The sequence below is a fragment of the Talpa europaea genome (assembly GCF_964194135.1).
Source record: "Talpa europaea genome assembly, chromosome: 1".
NCBI classification, from domain to species: Eukaryota; Metazoa; Chordata; class Mammalia; order Eulipotyphla; family Talpidae; genus Talpa; species Talpa europaea.
Genome location: NC_140073.1, coordinates 12,463,326 through 12,488,025, shown reverse-complemented (window position 1 = coordinate 12,488,025; position 24,700 = coordinate 12,463,326). Strand labels below are relative to the sequence as shown.

Genomic DNA, 24,700 nt, shown 5'->3' with positions numbered 1-24,700 from the left:
GAGAAGGAACAGGCTTATTTGGGAGAAACTTTCCCCCTCCCTGCCTCTCTGGGCCTCTTCACGAGCATGACAACAGCGTCCCTAGCCTCCCCACATCACCACCGCACTTCCCTGTCAGCAGTGCTTGCTAACGAAGGCTGCCCTACAAGTTGAAAACCATTTCAGATGTTTAATAAGCTACAGTCTTGTGTGCTTTCTCTTCCACACTGGTACCCTAACATGCTTTCTTGAGTCGGGCAGGCATGTGGCCTCATGGATGGGGCTTACCAGCGTGGAGCAAGTACAAATTTGCTCTTTTTTTACACCCTTTCCCTCACCCCTTCTGGTTGCTTCAGTTCTGTTATCAAAATCCACTGGTCAGTCTACTATTTTCTTCTTCATTTGTTTTCTTATCTCTCAAATTAGGTGAGGTCCTCCAGTATTTGTCTCTCTTCTGACTTCACTTAGCATAACCGTCTCACATTCCATTTTCCTGCAAATGGCAAAACTTCATGTTTTTTAGCTGAGCAGTATTCCATTGAGTTTCTGTACCCTATCTTCTTTATCCAGTCATCTTTCAGTGGGCACTTAGGTTGTTCCCATGTTTTACTACCATGAGTGGTGCTACAGTAAACATAGGGGCGCATATAGCTCTTCAGCTAATGATTTCCTATTCTTCAGAAGCGGGACTGCTGGATCAAACCAGTAGTTCTATTTTTAGTTTCTGAGACATCTCCAAACTGTTTTCTAAATGGTTGCCCCAATTTACATTCCCACCAACAATGTATGAGGATTCCTTTCCCTCCACACCCTCCCCAACACCTGTTGTTACAAGTCTTTTGATGTGAGCCATTCTCACAGGTGAGAGATGGTATCTCACTGTGGCTTAGATTTGTATTTCACTAATCATCAGTATAAGGAGCATTTTTTGTGTGTGCCTGTTGTCCATCCATATGTCGTCTTTGGACAAGTGTATTTAGACATTCTGCCCATCTTTTGATTGGATTTGGTTTTGTTGTTATTGATTTGTGTGAGTTCTTTATAAATCTTGGATGTCAGCCCACTGTGGATATGTGATGTACAGTATCTTCTCCCGTTCAGCAGGCTGTGCTTTCATTCTGTTCTTTCACTCTGCAGAAACTTTTTAATTTGATGTGGTCTGAACTGTTTATTTTTGCTTTCCTTTCCCTTGCCACTGGGATCACGTCCCCAAAGACATCTCCAAGGCCAATGTCAGAGCGTATGGCCTGTGTTTTCTCCCGTGTATTTTATGGCTTCAGATCTTACATCCATTCACTACATTTTGAAGTTATTTTTGTATATGGATTGAGAGAGTGATCCAATGATTTGGCTGTCCCAACACTATTTGTTGAAGAGACTTTCCTTTCTCTGTTGTTTGGGGGATCTCACTGGTTGAGTAACAACTGCCCACAGGGGGGGACACTTGAACTGAAACACATATTAGTGTCATCACTCATGAGAGATGAGAGACACACAAGGTCGAGGCCCCACTCCCAGGACACTGCACTGAGCACTAACCACTAACACAGAAGGGAGGACCCAGTGGAAGGGATATGTATGTCTTCCCTCCTGACCTGTGCTCCTCCACTGTGGTACTCAGAATTCCTGGAGAGTGTGGCCGCCATCTATCAGGACCTGCTGTCAGGCAAGAACCCCAATACGGTGATTGTGCCAACGTCATCCAGTGGGCAACACCGCCAGCGGCCAGCCTTGAGTGAGGCTAGCACGCTGGAGGGGGTGGAGGCGTCGCTGTTCTACCAGTGCCTGGAGAACTTGTGTGACCGTCACAAGTACAGGTGAGAAATGGCACGCAGACCCCCCCCTCAACCCAGGGACTGTGGGCTGCTGGCTCTGAGACAGGGCTAGCAGGATGTCCTGGCTGGGAAGGTCATAGTGTAAATAAGATCAGAACCATTTGCCCCCAGACCAGGTCATTGACTAAAAAGTTCCCAGGTGCCTTTCCCAGGGAGGATTGTTTTCACTTGAGGCCAGCTGTAGGTGGACCAGCTTGTCAGCAGGTAGACTGGCCTTGACTTTCTAGAGAGAAGGAAATAAATTTTCTGTACAGAGGATTTGCCCTACAGAAGGGAAGGTTAAGCTATCCTGTGGGGCACAAGTCCTGTTAGGGACAGAGCTGCCAGTCTTGGGTTCCTCCAAGAAGAGGCTGTCACTAGTTGCCATGTCCCATACCTTCCTCCCACTCCCCGCTGGGAAAGCACCAGTTAACCAGTCTACAGTCAGGCCTGGCTCCTGGAGATCTGCCATACTACCCCAGGTCTCAGGGCCCCCGCGCCGACAGGTCCCTCCTCTGGCTCTGGGCAGTCTCATAAACCTGGAGGTAGGGATGGAAAATGGCGCTCAGGCCTGCTAGTCTTTGAATGCGGCATCTGCACTCTCCTCCAGCTGCCCACCTCCAGCACTCGTCAAAGAGGTCCTCAGCAACGTTCAGAGACTCACCTTCTATGGATTCCTTGTGGCTCTCTCAAAGCATCACGGAATCAACCAAGCCCTAGGTAAGCCGGCCTCCCCCACGGCCACAGAGCCAAGTAGAAACTGGCCTCTGTTGGCAAACAGGGCCCCCAGGGAGGGGGCATCATCAGGGCCGGACCACTAGGTCCTTGGGAGCCGAAATGCACAGAAGACTGTGCCTCTTGAGCCGCCAGCCTCCCTCCTACGGGGGCAGCCACCTGCCCGAGGCCCCGCCCCAGGGCCCAGCGGCCTCTCCCTGGGAGTCTCCTCTTCTGCCACGGGGAGTGGCCTGCAGGCTGGGCAGAGACAGGGCTCCTCAAGGGCTCTGGAGATTATATGTCAAAGAACCCTGAGTCCCATTGGTAAACAAGGAAAAGGTGTGTCTGGGGAGGTCTTTTTTTCCCAGCTAGAAAAAAAATCTGATTAATCAGAGGGAGGAAGAAAAAAAAAGAGGGTGGCTTGCACTGGCCCAGTTTCTCCCGCCCTCTTCACCCTCCTGTAGTCTAGCAGGTTGGCTTCCTCCAACGCCCCCTCCCCCCGGGAAAAGCCACTGTCCTTCTGGAGTGTGAGCGGTTCTTATCTTTCTCAAGCAGTATCCAGGTGTGCTCGGGGGCCCAGGTTCCCTAGTCTCAAGGAGATACAGCACGCCCCTCCCTTTGGCCAGCTGGAGGCACGGCACAGGGGTAGTCTCCATGAATGCCAGTCGCAGTGAGCCAAGCACGGGGTGTGCTCTGGGGCACACAGGCGGGACCCCAGCAGGACTGACTGAGCCTTTCAGGCAGGATGCCCCCTGAGTCGATGCTGGAGGCACGCGCAGGGCTGGGAGCCCCCAACTGAGGTTGGGAGCCAAGTTCAACATCAGGACAAGGAGTAGAAAGAAAGGAGTCAGAAGTGGAGAGGGAGGGAGGGGCAGGCGGGCTGTTTTCCTTCACACCCCTAGGTAACCGGCCCCTCCTTTCCCTTCTGCCACCACAGCATCTTGAAGGAAAATTCCCGGCCTCTAGTCACAGCCTGACCCACCTCACCCCTCAGCGCTCGCCGGGTTCTTAAAGGGACAGTCACCCAGCCCGCTGCTTTGGCCCAGCACTGGCGCAGGATGGAGTCTGTGTCCCAGCCTAAGAAGGAGTGATCTGGAGACTGGCACCCTGGCGGAAGCCAGGGCTAGAGAAGGGCTGTCCTGTCCCCTTGGTCCTCCTGTGAGGGGGTTCCATGGGACAGTTTGAAAACCACTAACATGGAGCAGCAAGGGCCTGGAGGCATCACCTGAAAACACATTGGATGAGGCAGGAATTGAGCCAGAGGTGATGGGTAACTTTAAGATGGAGGCTTTCTAGAGACTGCCGTGTTACCTGCCAAATCTAGGCTCTAACCACCAGTGAGCAATTTTCCTTGACAGTTTGCTGGTGAGAGTCTACCTGCAAATGTCAATTTACCTTCCCTTCCATGTTAGCCACTCTGGACCCATCTGAGGTCCTGCTCCCACCCACCCTCCCACCCCCAAGAACTAGCTTCCAGTATTTCAGAGGTAAGGAAGCCAGCTCAGAGATGGGGTTTGCCTGAGGCCCAAGTCGATTTGTGGCAAAGCATACAAGCCTCCTGATGGCTTGTGACCATGCCAGACTTTGGTCTGATCTTCACCCAACCTTCTCTTCTAGCCTCTAGGGCCCTCCCTGAAGGAGCTGAGGTAGCGTTTTTGACTATCGTCTCTCCAAGGTGGAGGTCAACCCAATTTGGAGGGACAAAACCAGCCTATTTCCGGTCTTTGATGTTAACCTGGGCTATATCCCGTGTCTCTGGCTCCCTGTTGGCCCAGTTTCTAGGGCCTCAAGGAAGGACTAAACCCCCAGCACCCACCAGCTCACACCATCCAAGTCATGGAAGGGGCTCACCTATTTGTGCGGTGACCCTGAGATTGGGGATGTCTTCTTAGCTGTGGTCACCCCCAGTCGGGGAAGGTAGGCAGCAGGATTCCTAAAATGTATCCAGTTGTACTGGCATGCTCCTCACATGGCAGTGCTCCTAACTCTAAAGCTCCTTCGCAGGTCTCTCCAAGCAGCCCTCCCGGGACAAGCAGAATAGGCAGATTTGGAGGGGAGAGCCATGGAGGCCTCTGCTGGGAGTGGGCTGGCTGACAGGCTCCTGACTGGGGGACCCTCCGATTAAGTTCTGTGCCCCCCACTTACCTCCTAGGAGCTTTGCCTGACAAAGGGGATCTGATGCACGACCCAGCCATGGATGAGGAGCTGGAACGACTGTAAGTGTCAGATGGGAAGAGGCTGCCCCCTGGTGGGTGCCAGACCTCAATCGGACCTGGCTGTGCCCCATCCTGGGTCACAGTGCCTATACACCCCTCACCAGCTAGGGAAGGGTTTGGGGGCGTGTAGAGCCCTGAGGGACCCTCATTTTGAAAACAGCCCATGGTTTCACCCAAGTTCAAGAGGGGAGTGTGACGACCCTAATCTCAGAAAGGAGGCATCTCGCTGTCCCCTGGGCTTCTTCCCTCCTTCAGGCTGGCCCAGGTCCCGAGCCTGGTGAATACGGTCACTGCCACGCCAGAGGCCAGCTGCCTGCCTTCCCGGACTCCTCCCCGGGTTGGCTCCCCCTGGAGACCCCTCCATTACGCCCGCAAAGTGGATGCAGAGAGCGATGGTTCCACTGAAGAGACAGATGAGTCCGAGACTTGAGGAGTCTGAAGGATCCCACCTACATCACCCAGTTCCCTGACCCCACCAGGCCCTTGGGACTCCCACCCAACCTCATCTACTGCGCCTTGCCATGCTGCCCTCTGCTGGTGAAAAGACCGAATAACAGCCCCAACCCAAAGACCTGCCAAAGAGGTTCGGATCAGCCAGCAGCGTCCCTAGAAAGTTAACAGCCTGCTCTCCCTGGCCCTGTCAGTCTCTGCACATTAGTCAGGCTCCACACTGACAGCAGAAGCCTTGCTGAGGGTACTGGGAAGGTGACTGTGGCCTTTAGCTGACAGCCCCCACCCAAGGTTCATCTCCACAGCAACTCCAAGGAGGGCAACACCGTGAATAGCCATGCAGGGCCTTGCACGGTCAAGGGCGACACCTGTGATCCAGGTACTGGGACCACATAACCATGGTGGCTGCCTGCTGGAGGAGTAGCCACTGGCCATAAGATGGAGATGGGTGGGGAAAATGACAAATCCACTTTCACAAACTGCTTCAAGTCTCCTGTGTCTTATAGTCAAACATGTGCAATGAATAAAGTCCCTGTGTCTGGTAAGCGGTGAGTCTAAAGCCACTAGAATGGAGAGGGGGCGAGTTTGGGTTTTGGGTCTTAGTTTTTCTGGCAGAATTGGGAGGTGGGGGCCAGAGGAGCACTCAGCCTGGAGACCAGCCTCAGATGAGGGGTTTGCCTCCTGCACATGACAGGAGCCTTTCAAAGTAAACGTGTGCACGGCTGGAATGGACCTTCAGGAACAAGCTCAGAGCGTTCAAGGCCAGGCTCCCATAACTTTAAAGACCCTGGCCAACGGGCAAGCTCTGCAAAGCCGCCTAGCCAGTATCATTAAACACTGGCCAAGTACCTGCTCAGGGCAGGGCTAGTGGGGCTGCAGCTGTACGTGAGAGACCTGTGAAGCCCCCAGCAGACTGGAGAAACGTGATGGGGTTCTTCAGCTTCCTTGAATTGAGCAGGGATCCTCCAGAAGTAAAACCTACTCGGACCCAAGCAGGGCATGCTGCTTCTCTGAAGCAGTGGACTGTGCCACCAACTCTGGGCACATGCTTTCCTGGGTTCATCCCTGCCCAGACCAAGTCCCCTGGAGAATTACCAATGATTTCAAATATCCTGTGGATGCCAGGCCTGAGAGTTCCGATGCTACCGAAGCTCCAGGTCCACAAGCATCTCCAGCCTCCAGCGGGTTGAGCAGCTGGGAAATGTCACTATGCATCGGAATCACCTGGGAAGCTGGCTTTCTTGCAGATTACCAAGCACCAGCCTGGTGTGGGGCACAGAGACCTGGCTATGAACACCCCAGACCCACACTTCAGAAATCTCTTGGTGCCCCATGGCTCCCCCTCCCATGCCTCCTAATCATTCACCCCTGTAAGGGGGCACAGAAATGTCCCAGAGCCCCTACAGGGGAAAGAGAAGGCCACGCCAGGGGTTTATACACACATCCTCTCTTCCTGGCTATAAAAAGGTTCCAAAGTCTAAAATTTAATTATTTTGAAACTCCACCAAGAATCACACCCCAGTCAAGCCTGCTGGGGGGATGAGGTGCAGGGCTGCTGTGGTTGCGGCCTGCCTGCAGCCACACAGCTCAGTGGATGAATTCAAGGGCCAACTAATACCAGCTCTTTCCTCCGCGTGCAACAGGGTGGTGAGGTCGAGGCTGCATTGGACCTCGCGGCAGCACAGGGCCGAGGAGCCAGGGGCCCTTGGTTTTCAGAGAAGAGACAAGCTGGAGGCCCTGGAAAGAGTGCCCTCCACGTCAGCACTGAAGCCCTACCCGTATCAGTGGGAGCCCAGAGAGAGAGGCAAGGGGCCTGCACTGGACAGGGAGGCAGGACCCGAGCGGACACTGCTTCATTCAAACCAACAGGGTCCCATGCCCTGTCGGAGCTTTATTTGACACCACTTTGTTTCAATACAAACAGTCCAGAAGTCATGTCCCTTTAGGGGAGGGGGTGTGGGAAGAGTGGTTTGTGTTGGCTGGGAGCCCAACCCACATCCCACAGGTGGGCCAGACTGCCAGCCGGGCAGGGCAAGATGGCACAGTGTGTGACCCTCAAGCTCTCATGAGTGAGGAGATGTCCAGGCCCCTCTAAACCCAGGATGATGAAAGCTGAGCCTCTGGAGCCTGCTTCTGTCCCTCATATCCTATGCTTCCTTAGCCAGCATGATGCTCGTAGCACCCAGCACAGGGCATGGGCCAGATGAGACCCACAACGGCCACTAAGCAGGGGAAGACAGGACAGTGCGTTCTGGGGCCACAGTGGATGGCATGGAAGGACAGATACCCAGGAGATGCTCTCCTCCAAGCAATCACTGAAAAAAGGGGCACGGAGGCAGGAGAAGATCACTCGGGCCTCCGGTCTGATCACAAATGAAACCTTTAGGTACCAGGTGAAGATTCTAGCCCTTAGAAAGACCCAGATGAAGGTCCGTCCCCTCCCCTGTCCTCTCCTGGAGCCGCAACAGACCACGGGAGCAGCAGCAGCAGCAGCAGCAGATCCAAAGTCCTCCCCCACTCTGGGGGCGGGACTCCAGCAGAACTCCTTCTAGACCTCCCCACCGGTTCCAGAGGACAGGGCCAAGCCCTCAAGCCCCCTGGAAGGATCCCCGAGCCTTACACTTTTCACTTTCCCTGCTTGAGGAAGGGCCGGACCTGGAATAAGCCATGGTGAGAGAATACCCGCCCACCCGCCCTCCCAGTGTGGCAGGACAAGTAAGCAGCAGCTTTGGGGGGCAGAACTGGAAGGACGATAATCTAGAACGCAGGGGATGGAGGGTGGGGCTGAGGGGTACAGGGAGGAGAATCAATGGTTCACTCTATAGGCAGAGGACAAGGGTTAGTCCCGTGCATCCCCTCACCCCAGATCCTCAAAGGCCACCCCACTCGCACACCACACAGACAGTAACAATTCCTCCCCAGCTTCTGCAAGGCAAGCATCCCTGGCCCGGGCTCATGGGGTTCTTGCTGCCATCACCACCACGTGCCTGAACCACGGAGCTCGATCAGTAGGAACCATAGCGATCCTGGGGATGGGGAGAGAAAGAGAGTCTAAGAGCAGTGTTTCCCAGTGCATGCCCTCCCCAAACATGTGCGGGGCGCCCGCAGAGTGTATTCTCTACCTTACTGTGACCCTGGAACAGGGTGGAGAACAGGACGGGGAATTCGGTACAGACACACAGTGCCAGAGGGAGAGGCCAGCCCTGCTCAACTCAAAGGCAGAGGCTGCCGACCAGAAACAGAGCTTTCCCCCCGCAGAAGAGTGCTCTCTCATGGCCTGCGGGAGCCACCAGGAGTAGTTTCGGGATGTGGTCAAGGTCATACTCCATAATTATTCTTAGGCCCCTCCCGTCGCAGGCCAAGAGCCACAGCCTCACCTGCAAAGAATTCATCACACCATTGGCCAGCACAGCCATCTTCCCAGCCACAGACTTGACACCCTGCTTGAACTGGGCAATGTCAGCCGTGGGGAGCACATTCCCCAGAGATACGCTTCCTGTAAAGCAAGGGGAGGGGTGACTCAGAGTCCAGCAGGGAGCCTCCCTTCTCCCGGTCCACAGGGCCCTTCAACTCTGCTCACGGGCCTCACATGGCATCTGCCACACCACTGGGACCCCACCTGCTCCGTGAGCTCCATCCATGTCCCCAAAGAGGTCTGAAGAGCTGATGGCACTGCTGCCAGAGAGCTGCTGTAGCCGAGATCTGGCTTCATACTGTGAAGAAAGTCAGGCCTGGGCATCTTTTGATCAAGACCTCAGGCCAAGCCACCCTGATGCTAGAGCCCAAGGCCATGGCTGGGTGGAAGCTCCAGCCTCAGCATGGACAACTCTACTTACCTCAGCATCCACCTCCCGCCCAAAGAACATGTCAGATGAGATGGCTCTGGCGCCTGCAAATTTCTGACGGGTTTCACTGGACTCGAGGCCTGAGCTCCGGCTCTCTACCTCTCTCCGATTTGTGACTCTGAGGGGTGGATGTGGAACAACATCTCTGACTCTTCTCGTCTCCATCAGAGGCTGACAGAAGCATTATCAGCCTTCTGGGGACGGCTCGCCACAGCGTCTCTGGCTGTGGTTCCCTCTCCCTTCTCCACACTGAAACCAAGGCAGAGAGAGCTTCTGTCCCCTCCAGTTTGGAGAGGCCTAGCCTCCACCCCAAACCACTAGTGCCTCAAGGCCTAGCACATCGTGACATCACCACTGCTGCTCTACTCTGAGTTACCACTGGCATTAACACTAGGGCGACCCTGTGTCTTGGTTGGCCTGGGTTTACCTCTACTCTCCTGGCATTATTATTAATAATTATCCCTTCTACCCTCAGAAGCATCCCAGTGTGGATGAAAAAGTACATGGTTACTCCTAAACAGTACTGATACCTACCCTGAGCTGGGTGTTTGTAAGTTTCAGCACACTTAACCCTGCTGGCAACCCTGTGAAGTTATTACTTATGTCTCCACTTTATGAAAGAACGAGTCTCAAATAATTTATCAATTAAACATTGCCCAGACCGAGATAGAATAAGCTTTTAAAAACATAACTGAGATGAAGGCCAGAGACACACAAGCTTGGGGAGGAGTGAAACATAAAGTCAGAGCCCTCCTGCCAGAAACAGATCGCAAGCAAGAGGCTGCTACGGCTTCTCTGAGGCATAAAGCACAGCTCAAACCAAAGCTAGATTCTTCCACTATCCAACCTGGTAGCCACTAGCTATAGGAAGCGATTTAAATGTATTAAAATTCAGTAAAAAATAACATGTGCTTTCTCAGTTGCACCAGCCCCATGTGAAGGACTCACCCGCACATTCCCAAGGCTACCACATGGGCAGTACTGCTGCCCCGGCCACCGTACCTCTCTGAAATGGGCCGGATGCTGGAGATGGTCACTTCTGGCTCCTTATCCTCCATCCTGTCCATGCCCCAGGTAGGGTCGGTATCCCAGTGAGAACCAAAACTTTCCCCCAAGGAAAAGGGGTTGTCCTTGTACCTAAGGAGACAGGAGAGTGGCTGAGAGCGCCTGCTGAGAACCGCACGGCCAGGTCGGAGGCCCAACAGCAGCCTTACTTTGGGGGTCCGGAGGCGAAAGTACCAACGTCGTCAAACAAGTCGAGCTGCGAGCGGGAGGATTTTGCACTCACGGGGGTTTCCTGCTCAATCATTTGCATCTCAGACAGCACAGAGTGGGAGACGGAGCTATGGGAAGAAGCAGAGCCGGGGCCTGAGAATCTGGTGAGCATTAGCATCGCCAAGTGAGAAGAACTCTGGCACAAAGCTGGGTTCTCCTTCACTGGGCACCCCCAGTCTGCCTAGGGCGGAGCAGACCTCACAGCGAGAGCTGGGCACGGTGGTGAGGTAGACAGCACACCCTCCCTTCCACATCAGCTTTGGTTTCTCAAAGTAGGGTTCCATAGCAAATGACTGCCACCGTTATAATTTAATCAAAATGTGCACCAAATGATAAAGTGCATAGATCCAGTAACTGCTTAAAAACACAGACCGGCTGCACCAAGAATCAGATCCTTCACTGAGGATACGGACACACAAAAAAGCAAAAATGAAAATGTCCGAAGGACCAGCGAAATGAGCCTAATGAAATCAAAGGAGTTCTTGATTTTTTTTTTTTTAAATGAAGAAAAAAGTGTTCTAAAGCAGTCTTTGACTTTATGCACCAAGAAATGGATTTGCTGCCTGGTTTCCCAATGGGGGCACTGACCTGAGCAGGCAGAACTAACCCAGCCTGTGTCCTGCTTCACAGAGGTAGTTAAAGGATTAATTTCACGTAAATAATCTTCGTTAGGAATAGCTACAGCTGTTAGCTGGCAGAACGCCAAGAAGTGACACCTTGCAATAGGGCTTTAGATGGACTGGGCTGGGGTAAATGAGAGATTCTATTATACTGTTTAAAAAAAAAGGGGGGGTGGGAAACAGCTGAAAAACTGTTCAGACCCTTAAAACCAGTAACTCTTATATGACCACAACAGTGGGGAGGAGACCTCAAGTCTTTTTGGAATTAAATTTTGTATTTCCCTGATTAGCCGTGGGTCACATTAATATCATACAGACTGAAAGGGAGTAATTAAATTAAACCCAACTGGCACATTTTGAGAGACTGAAATCCCCAGCCTCATCTCCCAGAGAAGTAAAGCATAGTTGCTAAAGATACTGAGTTGGGAATCAAGCAGTTTTATGTTCAAAATCTAGTTCTGCCAATTAGTAGATTTGTGGGCTTGAAATAAGTTGCTTAATTGCTGTACATCTCAAATTCCTCCTCTGTAAAGCACCTGCTGCACAGGCCTGCCGTGCTCAGTACAGAAGGTCAATGGCGGACCTCACATCCCCCCAAAAGAGCAGCTTCCACCCAGCACAAGCGGACTGTGGCCAGAATGGCTTCCCCTAGTACTGTCCGGTATTCCAGCATTTAAGAGATTAAAAATCTCTAGATGTTAACTCTGAGTGCAGGGAAAACAAAATGCGTTAAGAGAACTGATTTGCACTCTTGTTATTGTTTAAGAAAACCATAACACAAACCCAGTGATCCTGAAAGAGGAAAGATACTGCCTGAACAAAGGGTTTTTGAACACGGGGTATTTGGGTCCACCGGTGGGCAGCAGCGTAAGTGGCACTGATGGACAGGGGCAGGAAGGCTAGAAATCCTGCAATTCTCAGTATCTTGAAAATAAAGCACTATCCCACCCTATGAAGCACCACAGCTCAGTCGCTGGCCAAGAAGAACCCTGGAGTGAAACTGGGTTCTCCTTCACCGGGCACCATCCAGAGCCTTTTCCCATTCAGACACACCATCTAGTCTCCTGGACATGTGGGACAAGTTTCTGATCCTGTGCTTCATTCATTCACAAATACTCAGTGAACAAGGCATTGTGTGCCAAGCACTGTAAGCAAAGCCTCAGAGGAAGCCTAAGTCTAGAACCCCAAACTGCTGAGGTGAACCTGCAATGGTTCACTGCCACACTCCAGAGCTGAGCCTCACCTTCGGGACACCAAGCCCATGCCCAACCTCTCTGCCTGTTCTCGCTTCTTCCCTTCTAGATTCTGTAGCTTCTTCTCCTCCTTCTTCCGGTCAATCTGGAGCTCCTGGTAGGCCAGGCGCATGGAGGCAACCCTGGGAGGGAACAAGGGTGTCAGAGGCCAGCAACCACCTGACCCATCTCACTTCCCACCCAACCCACAGGAGCTGGGGCTCCTCGGGCAGACACTCACATGGACTCTTCTGCCTGCTTCTTGGCATCAGCTGCCTGCTGCTCACGGAGCTTCTCCGCTACCTGAGCCTGCCGCTCAATCTCGCTGAAACTCTGGCTGCTCACCTTCTGGGCCCCTAGGCCTTTCTTGGCACCCAACTGGGAAAAGATGGGGACGCTGCCAACCCAAACCCTCTGATCCCTCCCAGGCATGGGTACTCTAACCAAAACCCTAAAGGGTTCCTTCCTCAAGTTTAGGGTAAAAACTCTGAACCCAGTCAACAGGGTGGAAAGGGAGAGCAGAGGTTCTGCTGGAGCTGGGCAACCCCAGGGGAGGCCTCACAGCCTGACAACACTCCTGATGCTGACAGGGCCCAGGACAAGGTAAGCACTAGGTGTGTACCATCTCCCCCCACTCTCCCAGGAGGCCCTGAAGTGGGCACCCTTCAGCCCTTCCACAGGGAAGATTCAGAAAAGTCAAGTACCTCTGCCTAGGTCGTATCTCCAACCCACTCCACCAAGCTGCCTCTCCCCACCTACCCCTTTTTTAGCTGCTCCTGGCTTCTTCTTGCCAATGAGGGAGGTTTTCAGTTCTGTGTGACAAAGAGAATGGTCACAAAAGGGAACTTGAGGCAGCAGCTCGGTCCACACCATGCAGCTTCCTGGCAAGAGCTTCTAAAAAGAACAGCTTCAGGCAGGGGAAGGCAAAGCTGCCACCATCAGTTCCAACCAATGGCGTCCAGGACAGTCCAAGCCAAAGACAGACAAGGCTGGGGCAGATACTGACTCCCAGCAAACTGAGACAAGAACCAAGGCCTGAAGCACCAGAGAGAGTCAAATGCCCTAAAACAACACAAAGACTGCTAGCAGAGGGCAGATGCCAAACACCAGCCTCAGCTCCTACAGCAGGGAGTTGGCGTGCAAGGGGCCAGGCTCCCCAAGCAGCTGTTGGTTACCTCTGACAGGAAGGGCCCCTGTAGACAGACACATGGACTCTGGAGAGAAAGAGACTTAAGGCTAACAGAGGGCTGACCACAGAGCTTCCCTATCACTCCCAAGTCCAGAGTTGTCCCCAGAGGCTGCTCGAGAGCCCTCCTTTAGACCAGGCCACACCAGCCCTCTGATAGAGTGGGTTTTTGCTGGCTTTCTGCCCTAACTGCCAAGGATCAATAGAATACACCAAGGTCAGCAATGGATTGTTACCCTGAACCAACTCTGACGGACACTAAGGAAGAGCAGAAAAGAGCTGAAGAACAGACCAGGGACTGGGTCAAAAAGAAGAATGTCACCTCTAGCCAGCAGCAGCTCCGAGCTGTTCTTCATCTGAGGAAGAAGACCAGATAGGCCCATCCTATCTCAGACCCAAGCATTAGGTGTCCAGTGTCATGCTGACCTCTCCACACTCTGACCAGCCCCAGTCCCGAAGCAGATCCCAACCCATGCACAGCCCCCACCCCCCAGGTTCACTGATTCCAAGGGCCTGGCTCTGAAATCCCTGCAATCAACATTGCAGCTGGATTTCAAGCCCCATCCCAGAAAGTCAGATCCTCAGTCTCCTGCTCAGTCCACATGACCAGACAGCAGATCTGAAAAGAGACCTGAGGCTCACCCAGTCACCCCACACCCTAGCTGGCATACTAACCCAGAGAAGCTTTGGGTGAGGTGCCAAGCAGGTCCGTGTTGGGGCCATGCTCCGGCTCTGTGGATGCAACAGTGGGAGTTAAGTATATGGCTTAAAGTTTCCTGTAAACTTCCCTAAGGTAGGTGATGGCACAAGAATAGGAGGCACTGACTTTCCTTAGCTTGCTGTGGCCACCAAAAGATAAAAGGAAATGGCTCACATCCTCCATAGGAGGAAATCAATCCCAACCCACCCAGAGACTCAGACCCCCATTTCCATCCCCTTGACCAGGTGTCCAATATTGTGTTCTAAGTCCTTTACCAGGAATAGGCACTTGGTTGGAATCTGTGCTGAACTCACGTGCAAAGCCACTGCTCTCCGCACACCAGGCAGGCTGCTGGTTCTCTGCCGGGTCGGTGGCCGGTGCATTCCAGGCAGGGGGCTGAAAAGGAAGCCAGGTCACAGAAGTCTCGATGAGTCACTCCTGCTGGTAAGCAGGACCCAGTACCTTGTGAGTACAAGGATCTACTCCAAGCCCATAAGAAAGGAAACTGGAGATTAGTAAATAAAAATACAGTTACTACTTACTATGGAAATAAGAAGCAGGAACTAGCAACTGCCTCCACCCCCTCCACTATTTACTTAAGAGTCAGAACTCATCCCATAGTTTAATAACAACTACTTGGCACTTAGTGCATGCCAGGCAAAAATCTAAGGGATATTCACATATAGAAAACATTTAACGAACCACAACAAACCATACAACGTAAATATATCTCCATTTTGGAAACTGAGGTTTGACAGGTTAGGTGAAATTAACCACTATCATAGGAGTGCTAGTAGAGGAGGAAGAATTCAAACTGAGAGCTTGCCTTCAAGACCAGTGCCAACAAAGAAAAGCTCCTCCCCTGGTGGGTTGCTGGGGAAGGGGGGGTCTTTCATTGTCCCCAACCACAGTACCTCCCTTATAGGGAAGAATACTGACAAAAGTTGTTTGGGGCTCTGACATCTCCTCAAGAAGTGTCTCCCTATCATCCCAGATTATAGGGGTCTGTTCCTAAGGAGAGCCACACTGCACCCCCAACTCACCCAAAGAAGAAACAGCTGGGTCAACCCAGTAGTGTGACCCAGACATTCCCTGCCTGAAGTATCACACCAAGGCGAATGGAATCCATGCTGTGATGGCAGAAGACCCCAGCCTTGATAAGTAAACTACTCGTCAGAATACAGTCCCTGGGGACACTCACTTGAGTGTGTTCCATGAAGAAGTCAGAGTCCTTCTTCTCCGGGGAGTGGCTGGGGCCACTATTCATATTGTCTATCCAAAGCTACGAGGGAAAGAAGACACCTCTGAAACCCAGGACTCTGAATACTCCCACACCCCTCCCCCACAGTCCCAGGAAGAGGCACTTACATCGGTGCCATGCCTAGCCAAGGCCGCACTCCCCAGCTGCCGGATCTTTTCCCTGTACATCTGGGCAGCCCGGCTATTATATTTGGTATTGGCATCGTTGGTCGTGCATCCATGTTGGCGAAAGAAAGCCGTCTGGAGAGCAAAAAGTGATGGCTACAGGTGATTCTCCCCAGAGCGAAAGAGACACGCCCATTTAAAACAGCCTGCTTATTATACAAGATCGACACTCTGGTGACACCAGCAGTGAGCCATAGACGTCAACTGCCTCAGAAATTCCCACAATAACCACAGCCTCCCACCCATCGCAGTGACTGACTGAAGTCCAGCCCTCTTAGGGCAGCATGCAATCCCCACTCTGCCCATCCTTCATCCAGGCCAAGACCTGGATGATTACGGAGGCCCCAGCTCCCTTAGCCTTTCTCCAAGAACGTATATCCAGTACAGTTTGATTATGAAGCCCCTTTGAGAAATACAGTGACTAATTTCCAAGTTTTAGCAAATGGTATAGTGCTGGATAGTTTGAATCAAGAAAAAGAGAGGGGCTTCAAGGAAGTCATTGTAAAGTTACTACCCAGACAGAAAAATGGGGACAGGGAAGATGGTAGTAAGGAGCTTTACCGCATTGGCATTCCCGCCGACCTGCATACACCTCAGCTGGAACCAGTTCCAGTTGGAATCCAACTCTGTGGACCTGTGGGCAAGGGCTGCATGTCATCCACCAGCAGATACCAGTAGACGCTTCCCTGGCAGACCCACACCTGTCATTTAGCCTCGGGCTGCAGCAGGCACCGGGAATCATTAATCAGTCACCATCTATTTCCTCCTCTATCCTGTTCATGAAAGCTTTGCTCTTCACTCATCTACTCTAAAGAGTACTTAATTCTTTTCCATCTAAGGAGATAGACTTCTCAGGCACTCAAAACTTGGTTTTGACTTTCTCCTTAAGGATGGCCAAGGTATCAATTCAGATCTACTAGACAATATACCAACAAGGTCAATGCGGCTAACTTTTCCCCAAACTAAAAGCTCAGTCAAATTTGACCCAGATGCAGAGATAAACCGCCTATGTGGCAAGAGCCCACCAAAGGCTCCCAGATCCCCGACCCGGAGATTTCGGAACACCGGATTCTGAGCGGCCCAAGTCGAGGCAGCCTCTCTCTCCCCTGCTGGGCACACAGCCCCGGCCGGCCAGGCAGAAGCGCCGCAGACGCGGAGACCACACCTGATGAAGCTGAGATGCACGCCCAGGGAGCGGTGCACGCCGGAGCAGTCAATGCACAAGAAAACACCGTATGTGATGCTGGCCCAGCTCGGATTCTTGGCGCCGCAGTCGAAGCAGGCCTGGGTGGAGGAGGCGACGAGCGAATGGTCAGGGGCCTCGAGCCGAGGCTGGACGCTGACACCCCAGGAAAACAGCCCATGTCCGTCCCTCTCCCTCCCTCAGGCCCCGAGGGAGTCTGGGGAGTCCCTCGCGGCCAGCGCCACACCCCGCGCGCCTCCCGCTCACGCACTTTGTTGGTTGGAATTGCGCGAAGCCTCTTAAAAAGAGTCTGGATCTCGGTCTTGCTCGGCTCCGCCGCCATTTTCTCTCCTTCCCAGACGCCACCGCGCCCGACGGATCCCGTCGAGGGCCAATCCCGGGCCGGGGGGCGGGGTCGCCGAGTCGGCCTCGGCCGTGCCCTTGCGGCCGAGGGGTGGGGCGAGCCGTCCCGCTCTGGGCCAATGAGGGGCCGGCGCAACGCGAGCCGTGACGCCAGCCGCCCCCGACCCCACAATGGGCGCCAGAACCACGCCGCCCCGCGCCGCGGCCAATCCGGAGCCAGGGCGGAGCGACGGCTCGCGGGCTGGCCCAAACCTCCCCGGCCCGCCGCCGCCCGCTGGCCCCGAGGGCGGAGCCCGGCCCTGAAGGCGCCGGCTGGTGCTGGATGGGTGAGCGACGATTCTCTCGAGGGCTCACGGTCCCGCCGGGCCCTCAGCACCCGGCCTCAGCCGGCTGCGACCAAGTCCCCTCTCCAGAGCCGTCCATCCCGGGCTAGGGCCCCCAGGTTCCCGAGCAAGGCTCAAGATGACGAACCCTGGCTCGATCCCCGTCCCCATGATACATTCTAGGCCCAAGAACCGCCCCTCGGTGCCGCTCTCCAGATACCCGCCGGAGGCCTGGTCAGCGTGGACGAGAGAAAAAAATGCACACAAGCCTCGAGGCTGTTTTGGTTTTTTCCCCCTCCAAGTTTAATACACACTAGAACAAGCCACAAAAAAGGGTGCCATTAGCCCAGAACTATACTCACCCCAAACACACCCCCAGGAGCCCCCAAAACAGACCAGTAATGGGGTCCATGGCTCCTGAGGGAGACCCAGGCACCCCTGAACCCTTCTGTCACTTTGACTTCCCCACAGTGCCCTCAGCCTCGGTTGGCCCTTCCCTACCAGTCCCTTCCTAGAGGCAGGCCCCTCCCCTCCCCGGGTCCCAGGACCAACTCCCTCCTCAGGGATGGGGGGAGGGGCGGGTGGGCACGATGTTTCAGGGCCTCATGTCCGGCTTGTGCACGAGAAGCTGGATTCTGACTCTGCTTGGAGAAACGTCGCAGAAGGGCTCCCAAGGCAGGTCAGGCCCCCACACACTCCACGTAATTGGCAGGGTACAGACCTATACGGCCACTCTGCAGCTGGCCTTGGCACCAGCCCTGCTCATCTTCCTCGCTCATCTTCAGCAGCTCCTCCCCTGGGGGAAGTAGTATTGCTCACTGCCAATTGCCCTAGCCCAGCCCCTGTTCCTGCATTTGGGTCAAGGACTGAGGGGGAAGGGAAAGTATAGCCCTCAGCTAGGAGAAGAGACATGGCCAGGGCAGAGGGAGGTCAAAGTCAGTAAATCTCTGCACCCCAGACCCTGAATGCTGCAATCAGGCCCCAGCTGGTGACAGACTCTGAGGCAGGAGGGTTCAGTGTAGGCACTGACTCCAAGGGTCAGGACCCAGGGCAGCCTTACAGAGTCAGAGAACTGGCCCTTGAGGAGTTGGGTGTCCAGCTTCCCTTTTTCATACCCCTGCAGGGGCTATTACAGTGGTGTGGTGGGGAGGGGGCTGAAGCCTGGAAAGAACAGAAAAGGGGTCCCAAGAGTACCTGCTCGGAAGCTCAGCTCATCAGCTTCCTGGCCAGCGTAGTCATAGAGTGCCCGTACCCGCACCCCAGTGGCAGCCTTCCGGGGACTCTCCTCATCTGACCATTCCTCATCCTGGCCACTGCTGCAGAGGAGAGGCAAATGGGGACAGATCAGGGCACAGGGAGGACCCTGAGTCAAGAGTCCAAGACTCAGGGCAAGGGCTTACCCCTGCATGAACCCTGGGAGAGGCAGGTGGGGAAGAGTGGAAGAAGATTCTAGTGTGCCAGCTGCCGCACATGCTGGTGAGCTCAGTACAGTTCCTGCCACACAGAGCTGACATTAGCAGTAGAAGAGAGAGAACTTGGGAAAACTTAGCAAATCTAAACCACCATGAAAGCTGGAGTCAATGCAATGACTCAGTGGGTCCTAAGGTCCCTGGCACCAATTTTCAAACCACTTTAGGTGTGAAGAAAATGAAGCAAAGGAGACAGAGGAAAGGAGGGCAGGCGATAGGCCAGAGCTGCCACAGCCAGGTTCCGGTTTCTCACCTTGGGGACCCCGGGGACTGGGGTGGGGGTGCAGTGCCATCTCTTGTGGGCACAATACTGGTCAGAGTAACCTCATCAGGACTCCGGCCACCCTTCTCCTTCCGGCTGATTGCCCTCTGTGTGTCCAAGGACCACTCCTGTGGGGACAGTGCTTCAGGTCACACGGGGCTGCAGGCTGTGATGGCAGTCAGGGCCATCCAGACCAGCTTCACCTGCTTCATGCCAAGCCTCGCCTCCCTCTTGAGGTCCCAACTTGGTCCCACCTCCCAGCCCAAGCCAATCTAAAATACACACCTCAAACTGTGGCCAGTTCATGGCCATGCCCGGCCCGTGGGTGCTGCGCCACCAGCGCAGATCCTCCTCGTCACTGGCTGCCTCAATGCCTTGATGCAGGTCACGGTGGAGTTCAAGGAACCTGTGGCCCAAGGTACAACCCTGAGACCGGCAGCCCTGGCGTGCACCTCCCAACTCCTTCAGCCAAGCCAGAGTCCTAGGATAGCGGAGGAAACCCACCAGTACCCCAGAGCTCCACAGACCGTACGTACCTCTCATTGCTGGAAAGGTCAAGGTGCTGATGTAAGGTGAGCAACATATCCTTGAAGAAGAGAAGCCGCTGGCGCTCAGCAGCCTGGCAGGTCTCAAAGGCCTGTTCCATGTCCTCCATGTAGCGCGGGGTGTAGCGATGCAGCTCTGCCAGCGTCTGCTCGTATTGGGTTTTCACCTGGGAGGGAGAGGCAAGACCATTTAGGACTCCGCTAATATTTACTGAACACCCGCCACCGCGGGTTTGACACCAGGGTAAGTCAGTCCCAAGAGCTGGGTCCTGCCCTCAAGGACCCTTGCAACCTACAAGGGAGGCTCTGCAGCTAAAAGAGTCTGGTGGAGAATGAGAAGGTCATCCTTGGGGAGAGTGGGAGAAATCAGAAGGCTTCCTGAAGGAGGTGCGAGCTGAGCAGCAACTCAGGGGAGCATGGAAGAAAAGGTGCTTAGGCTAAGCAGGCAACTGAGGACTGGTCCCAGGTGTGAAAGGAAAGGGGCTGGGAAGTTCTCCTCACTGCAAAAATCATCCCAGTGCCTGAAACCACACCATTTCTTTTCCTGGGAAAAGTATCATCTTTTCTCAGATTCCTCCTTTAAGTGACAATCTGGAGGGAGGGTGGCAGGTGAGGATTAGAGTGGGAAGGGTGTGGTTGGGGACTGCACAGACATTCAGAAAGGCCCGCCCTGGGCCGTGGGGTCCTGTGCCGGTACCTTCTCAGCCTCCTTGGTGCAGCGATCCACGCGCTCCTGCAGCTTGCGCACCTGCTCCTGGGAGACGGCGCTGTCAGCCTTGGCGTGGCTCTCCCGGGTCTGTGCAGTCTTCTCCTCCTTCCGGGCTGCATGGTAGCTCTTCTTGGAAGCCTCAACCTGGCACACCCAGGGACAGCTCTGACCCCTGCATGCCATGCCCTGGCCCCCTCCAGGCCCCGGGCGGACCCAGGAAGAGGCCTGCCTCTGTTGCCCATCCCTCCCTGGCTCACCTCCTTCAGCCTCTTGAGCCAGGGCTTCTGGGCCTTGCGAAAGCCGTCCTCCGCGGCCCGGCTCTCGCGGAAGCCACCCAGCACTGGCCGGTGGAAGGCACCCCGCTGCCAGGCACGCACCCGCTCACTGTCCTGCCCCTGCAGTTTCTCCCGCACCTCTAGGTGTAGCGCGCTCAGCCGCTCTGCCGCAGTGAAGAAGGCGTGCCAGGCCTTCTCCAGTGTGCCATACTGAGGGCCTGCGGGGAGCAGTGGGACTTGAGCCAGACCCCAGACACCCCTGGAAGAGAGCCTGCCTCCTTTCACTGGGTGCTGCTCTGGGTGCCATGCACTGAGAGAGGGTGCAAAGATGAACACCAATGACCAGCCACTGATTACTGAATGTCTAATCTGCGCCTTGCCTCACCCACCACATGCAAACAGGGTCAGATCAACACTTAACAGGTGGAAAAACAGAGGCCCTGAGAAATGAAGTGAATTGCCCAAAGCATTAATGCTATGAGTGCAGCTAAGGTTCAAGCCCAAATCTGTTACGTAAATCACGACAACTCTATTGCCTCAGAGGGAGGAACCATTGTCCATCCTCAAGGAAGGCAGCTTGTGAGCATGAAAAGATCCTACCCAGAAGGCCTGGGCTCCAGCTTCAGCTCTTCTTAGCTGTGTGATTTCTGGCAATTCACTTAGCCTCTCTGAACTCCTAGCCTCTGCTCTTGAAAATGGGGAGGAGAGAACTGTCTCTATCACAGAATTATTAGAAATATCAAAACCCATCTTGACTGCACTTTGCAGACTCTAGGGCCTGACTTTGAGAATAAGCAGGAAAATCCTCATTCCACAAAGGCAGACCTCAAAGCCTCACACTTCCCACATGAGGTACAAAAAGTAGCTGCCCTGCCTGTCTCCCCACTCTTGGCAGCCCTCTGCTCCCCCACTTGACCCGAGCACTGGCTCACCCTTCTCCACGGTGCCCCTCCACTTGCGGGCCCATTCGGCCAGCTGCTGGGCATAGGCCTTCTCTATGCGGGCTCGTTCCTGGAAGCAGCTGACCAGGTCCCCACACAACCGGTGCCCGTCCTCCACCCGCTGCACTGTCCGCCTGTAGTTGCCAGCCTGGAGTGTGCACAAGAAGGGGGGTGTCGCCAGGGAAAAGGCTGGGGCTGACAGCTAGGCTCCTCCCCTGGACAGAGAGGGTGCTACCCCAAATCTAGGATCCAGCTGCTCACCTCCCAGAAACTACCCCCGAGGGCCTCCCCTCCAGCGTCTTCCTCTGGAGCCATGGTGTCCCCGCAGCACGGAATGGTGGCAGATTTAGGGCTGTGGAGGGCAAAGGGTAAGCAGGGAAGCTGGACATACACTTTGGGAAATAGGAAAAGACCTTCTCTTATCCCTGGGCTTTGCCCCCACCCCCATGAGCACCACCCCAGGAAGCATCAGAGCCAGGACTTGGCAGGCTGGGCCAGGATAGGGGCAGGGATGGCCTCTCCCCCCTCCCCACTAGTACCTGGAGCCTCGCGATCACTTCAGGGACCTGGTCATCCAACTCTCAAAGCTGCCACTGTGATTCTGCCTTGAAGCCAACAAGAGCAAAGCAGGGGGTAAGGGCGAGGGCCCCGGGTGTGCAGGGCGGTGCCCAGCTATATCCCCCGATATAGCAACTGCTGTCAGAGCAGCGGATTCCAGCCAGGGGAATGCCAGGAGAGTCACACGATCCGGGCAGGGATTAGATGGCAGGCGGGGGTGGGTGGTGGGCAGAGGGCCCCACACCCCCACTGGCCGAGAGGACACCTGCCCGACACAGGGCCCTGTTGCCTTTCCTTGAACAGGCGACCCTTTACCAGACCAGGCCAAGTCCAAGGGTGACCAGCCACACCCCAGACTGGGAAGAGCAGACTGTGAGCCAGGAGGCCTGAGTCCTATCTTGGCCAAGAAGCTTGAACAAATTAATGCCTTTCACCAGCCTCTCCTAAGGGAGCTGCAGTGCCCTGTTAAAATGGAAATCCCACCCTGTGGGCTTCTATTTCTGCCTGATGTAAGGCTCAGACCAGGCAACGAACACAGCGTGAGGGGCCTGGCAGTCACAAGGAGACAGTCTTCCTGTTCCATGGCATCCACTCTGGTCCCAGGGGGCAAGCAACTCAGTCCCACCCTCAAAAAGCTGAGTATGGGGTAGCCAGAGGACGTTAGACAGGTGTTCAGCCCATTCTGAGAGTGTTCTGCAGAATCTCCAGGGAGGAGCAAGGTGGAGTCCAATGCCAGAGCCACCACCTGGGGCTAGAGGACAAGTGGCCACGCCTCTCCGGCCCCTGACAGGGGTCTCTGCCTCCCCAGCACTGACTCAAGCCCCTACAAGGAAATGCCCAAGGGACGCTGCCAGGCCCAGGAAGACAGTATGTGTGTCTGCTGTCCCCAAAGCAGACTGTCACAATGTTCCCTCCAAACTTATGAACCCCTACCCATCCTTCAGATTCAAATTGGGCATCTTCTCCACAGTTACCCCTCCGTTCCTGGGTTCACATTCCCACAGCCCCTTGTAACCCCTCAGTCAGGGGACATACCCCATGGGGTTGTGACTGACAAAACTATCCCCAGTTATTGATCGGACTCCCTGGGAGTCCAATTTGTGTTTCTCGGAGCACTGGAGTCAGTAATTCATAGCTGGATGAAAAATGACATCCACCTGAAGACCAGGAAGCCCCTGTCTACAACAGCTGTGAGAGCACTTAGCCTGAGAGGGCTTCCACCCCTCTGCTAAGGGAGAACTCAGGCCTGTGGAGGCCAGTGGAGGTGCCAGGACAGAGAGGAGCAGGGCAGCTGGCCTCGCCCTAGCCCTCAGCTCTTCACCTTGCTTCCTCTTGAATCTGTCCCATTTGCTCAGAAGGACTTGCCAACCGGATGGAAAGAAAAAGAGCTGCAGCTGTAAATCACAGGGCCTCCAAAGCTGTCCCCGTCAAGCAACAGGGCCTGGGCCCCTGCCTGCTCCAGCCTCCATGCTCCCAGCTCCCCAGAGAGCTCCCACCCAGTCCCTCTCTCTGGCCCCAGAACAGTGCAAGCTGTGTGTGCAGGGCTGGCACTGCTCCCTCCAGCTTCCCAGAGCAAACACTGCCCCAGCCCCAGGCACAGCCAGGCCCCACAACCCCAACTTGACCTAGTAGTGGGGGTGGGCCAGCACCCTGTACCTCCTGACCTCAGCTGAGACCCAGAGTCTTCCCCAGAACACATTGTCACAAGCAAGAGCTCAGAAAGCAGATGATGAACATTTCTCAGACCAGGGAGCCCGCACCTATTGGGCCTAGAGAAATCTGGGGTTTGGGAGGGTCTGGTCATTAGCTGCCTGATCCATGGGAGAGAGTCCTGGGGTTCAGGGAAGAGCCCAAGCTCCCCACCTGAGGCTGATAGGTAACACCCCACCCCCCAAAGCTGCCCCCACCCTTCCCAGCGGCTAGGGGTATGCCCAGGGAGGAAGCATGGTGATCCTGCCCTGCCCATCCTGGGTCCTGAGTCACAGGCTGCTCCCCAGGGCCTCATCACCCAGCAGCCACTCCCGGGAGGCCCTCAGCCCTAGGACTGGAAGGCACAGGAGGGGGCTTCGACTGGTCTAGAGCGGAAACCTGGGCTAGAGCGGCTGGAACCAGCAGCCTGAGCGCCCCGGAGGCTGGGGGAGGGGTGGCGCGGGGAAAGAGAAGGAGGCAGGGCCAGGGAGGGGCATAACAAAGGGGCACTTTTGGAAACCCGACCTGCCGGCTGAGGTGCCTGCTCCCCCGATGACGCACTGCGAACCCCGGGCCTCCTCGGAGCCCAGGGGCTGCCCGTCTCTGGCCTCGACCCTTGCGGACGGCGCCCTTCGACCGGGCCCCTCCTGCTGACCAGGCACCGCACCAGCCGGAGCCGGTGGAGCAGACGCGGGCCGGCCGGGCCAGGCCTAGCCATGGAGGCTCTGGGACTTCTCGGCCAAACTTGTTAAACTGGGGTTTCGGCGGGGTGCGGCCAGCGGGTCACCGCTGAGAGAGGGGGCTCGCCAGCGGGCTCCAGATGGTGGCCGGCCCGCGGCCCCGGGAACCAGGGCTCTCTGCAAGTGGGCGAAACGTCCCCCGGGAGCGAGGCCCTTTCTGGGGTCCCAGGGTAGGCAGGAGCTGGGC

The 24,700-nt window shown here is 55.1% G+C and overlaps 3 protein-coding genes across 5 annotated transcripts in view; 1 reads left to right on the top strand and 2 right to left on the bottom strand.

The window, feature by feature from the left end:
* The window catches only part of CSTPP1 (centriolar satellite-associated tubulin polyglutamylase complex regulator 1), a gene marked incomplete at both ends in the record, with an annotated part of 155,478 nt that extends 150,325 nt beyond the window's left edge, over positions 1-5,153 (top strand). The window contains 4 exon segments of the mRNA XM_084245469.1: positions 1,601-1,796; positions 2,404-2,513; positions 4,660-4,723; positions 4,979-5,153. Of these exon segments, the coding sequence (XP_084101595.1) occupies positions 1,601-1,796; positions 2,404-2,513; positions 4,660-4,723; positions 4,979-5,153 (545 nt within the window).
* A 3,025-nt stretch (positions 5,154-8,178) lies between these two features.
* Positions 8,179-17,006, bottom strand: ARFGAP2 (ARF GTPase activating protein 2; the record flags this gene model as incomplete). Of its 3 annotated transcripts, XM_084228932.1 has the most annotated exons (17): positions 8,179-8,199; positions 8,551-8,669; positions 8,793-8,886; positions 9,010-9,136; positions 10,021-10,155; positions 10,233-10,361; positions 12,157-12,288; positions 12,387-12,523; positions 12,905-12,957; positions 13,321-13,359; positions 14,007-14,063; positions 14,346-14,427; positions 15,233-15,313; positions 15,400-15,531; positions 16,018-16,090; positions 16,622-16,740; positions 16,911-16,982. In XM_084228932.1, 17 exons carry the CDS (start codon positions 16,980-16,982, stop codon positions 8,179-8,181), a joined length of 1,602 nt encoding a protein of 533 aa, XP_084085058.1. The 3 variants fall into 3 exon arrangements, with proteins under 3 accessions (XP_084085058.1, XP_084085060.1, XP_084085059.1); XM_084228934.1 differs by lacking the exon at positions 13,321-13,359 and having other exon boundaries at positions 16,911-17,006; XM_084228933.1 differs by lacking the exons at positions 13,321-13,359; positions 15,233-15,313.
* Positions 17,007-17,640: 634 nt separating this feature from the next.
* On the bottom strand, positions 17,641-21,856 carry PACSIN3 (protein kinase C and casein kinase substrate in neurons 3). The gene is made up of 9 exons (XM_084244085.1): positions 21,788-21,856; positions 21,518-21,674; positions 20,568-20,803; positions 20,299-20,454; positions 19,593-19,768; positions 19,342-19,462; positions 19,048-19,184; positions 18,520-18,641; positions 17,641-18,121 (listed from the first exon to the last, which is right to left on the bottom strand). Exons 1-9 carry the CDS (start codon positions 21,839-21,841, stop codon positions 18,006-18,008), a joined length of 1,275 nt encoding a protein of 424 aa, XP_084100211.1. The 5' UTR covers positions 21,842-21,856; the 3' UTR covers positions 17,641-18,005.
* Positions 21,857-24,700: the final 2,844 nt, after the last annotated feature.

What these genes read in the sequence shown, in the direction of transcription:
- PACSIN3 (XM_084244085.1), bottom strand. Translation starts at nt 21,841, where the DNA reads ATGGCTCCAGAGGAAGACGCTGGAGGGGAGGCCCTCGGGGGTAGTTTC. An exon ending in GAGGGGCACCGTGGAGAAGG is followed by an intron (nt 20,804 to 21,517) that starts GTGAGCCAGTGC and finishes TGCTCCCCGCAG; the next exon opens with GCCCTCAGTATGGCACACTG. An exon ending in TGAGCTGAGCTTCCGAGCAG is followed by an intron (nt 18,122 to 18,519) that starts GTACTCTTGGGA and finishes TACTTCCCCCAG; the next exon opens with GGGAGGAGCTGCTGAAGATG.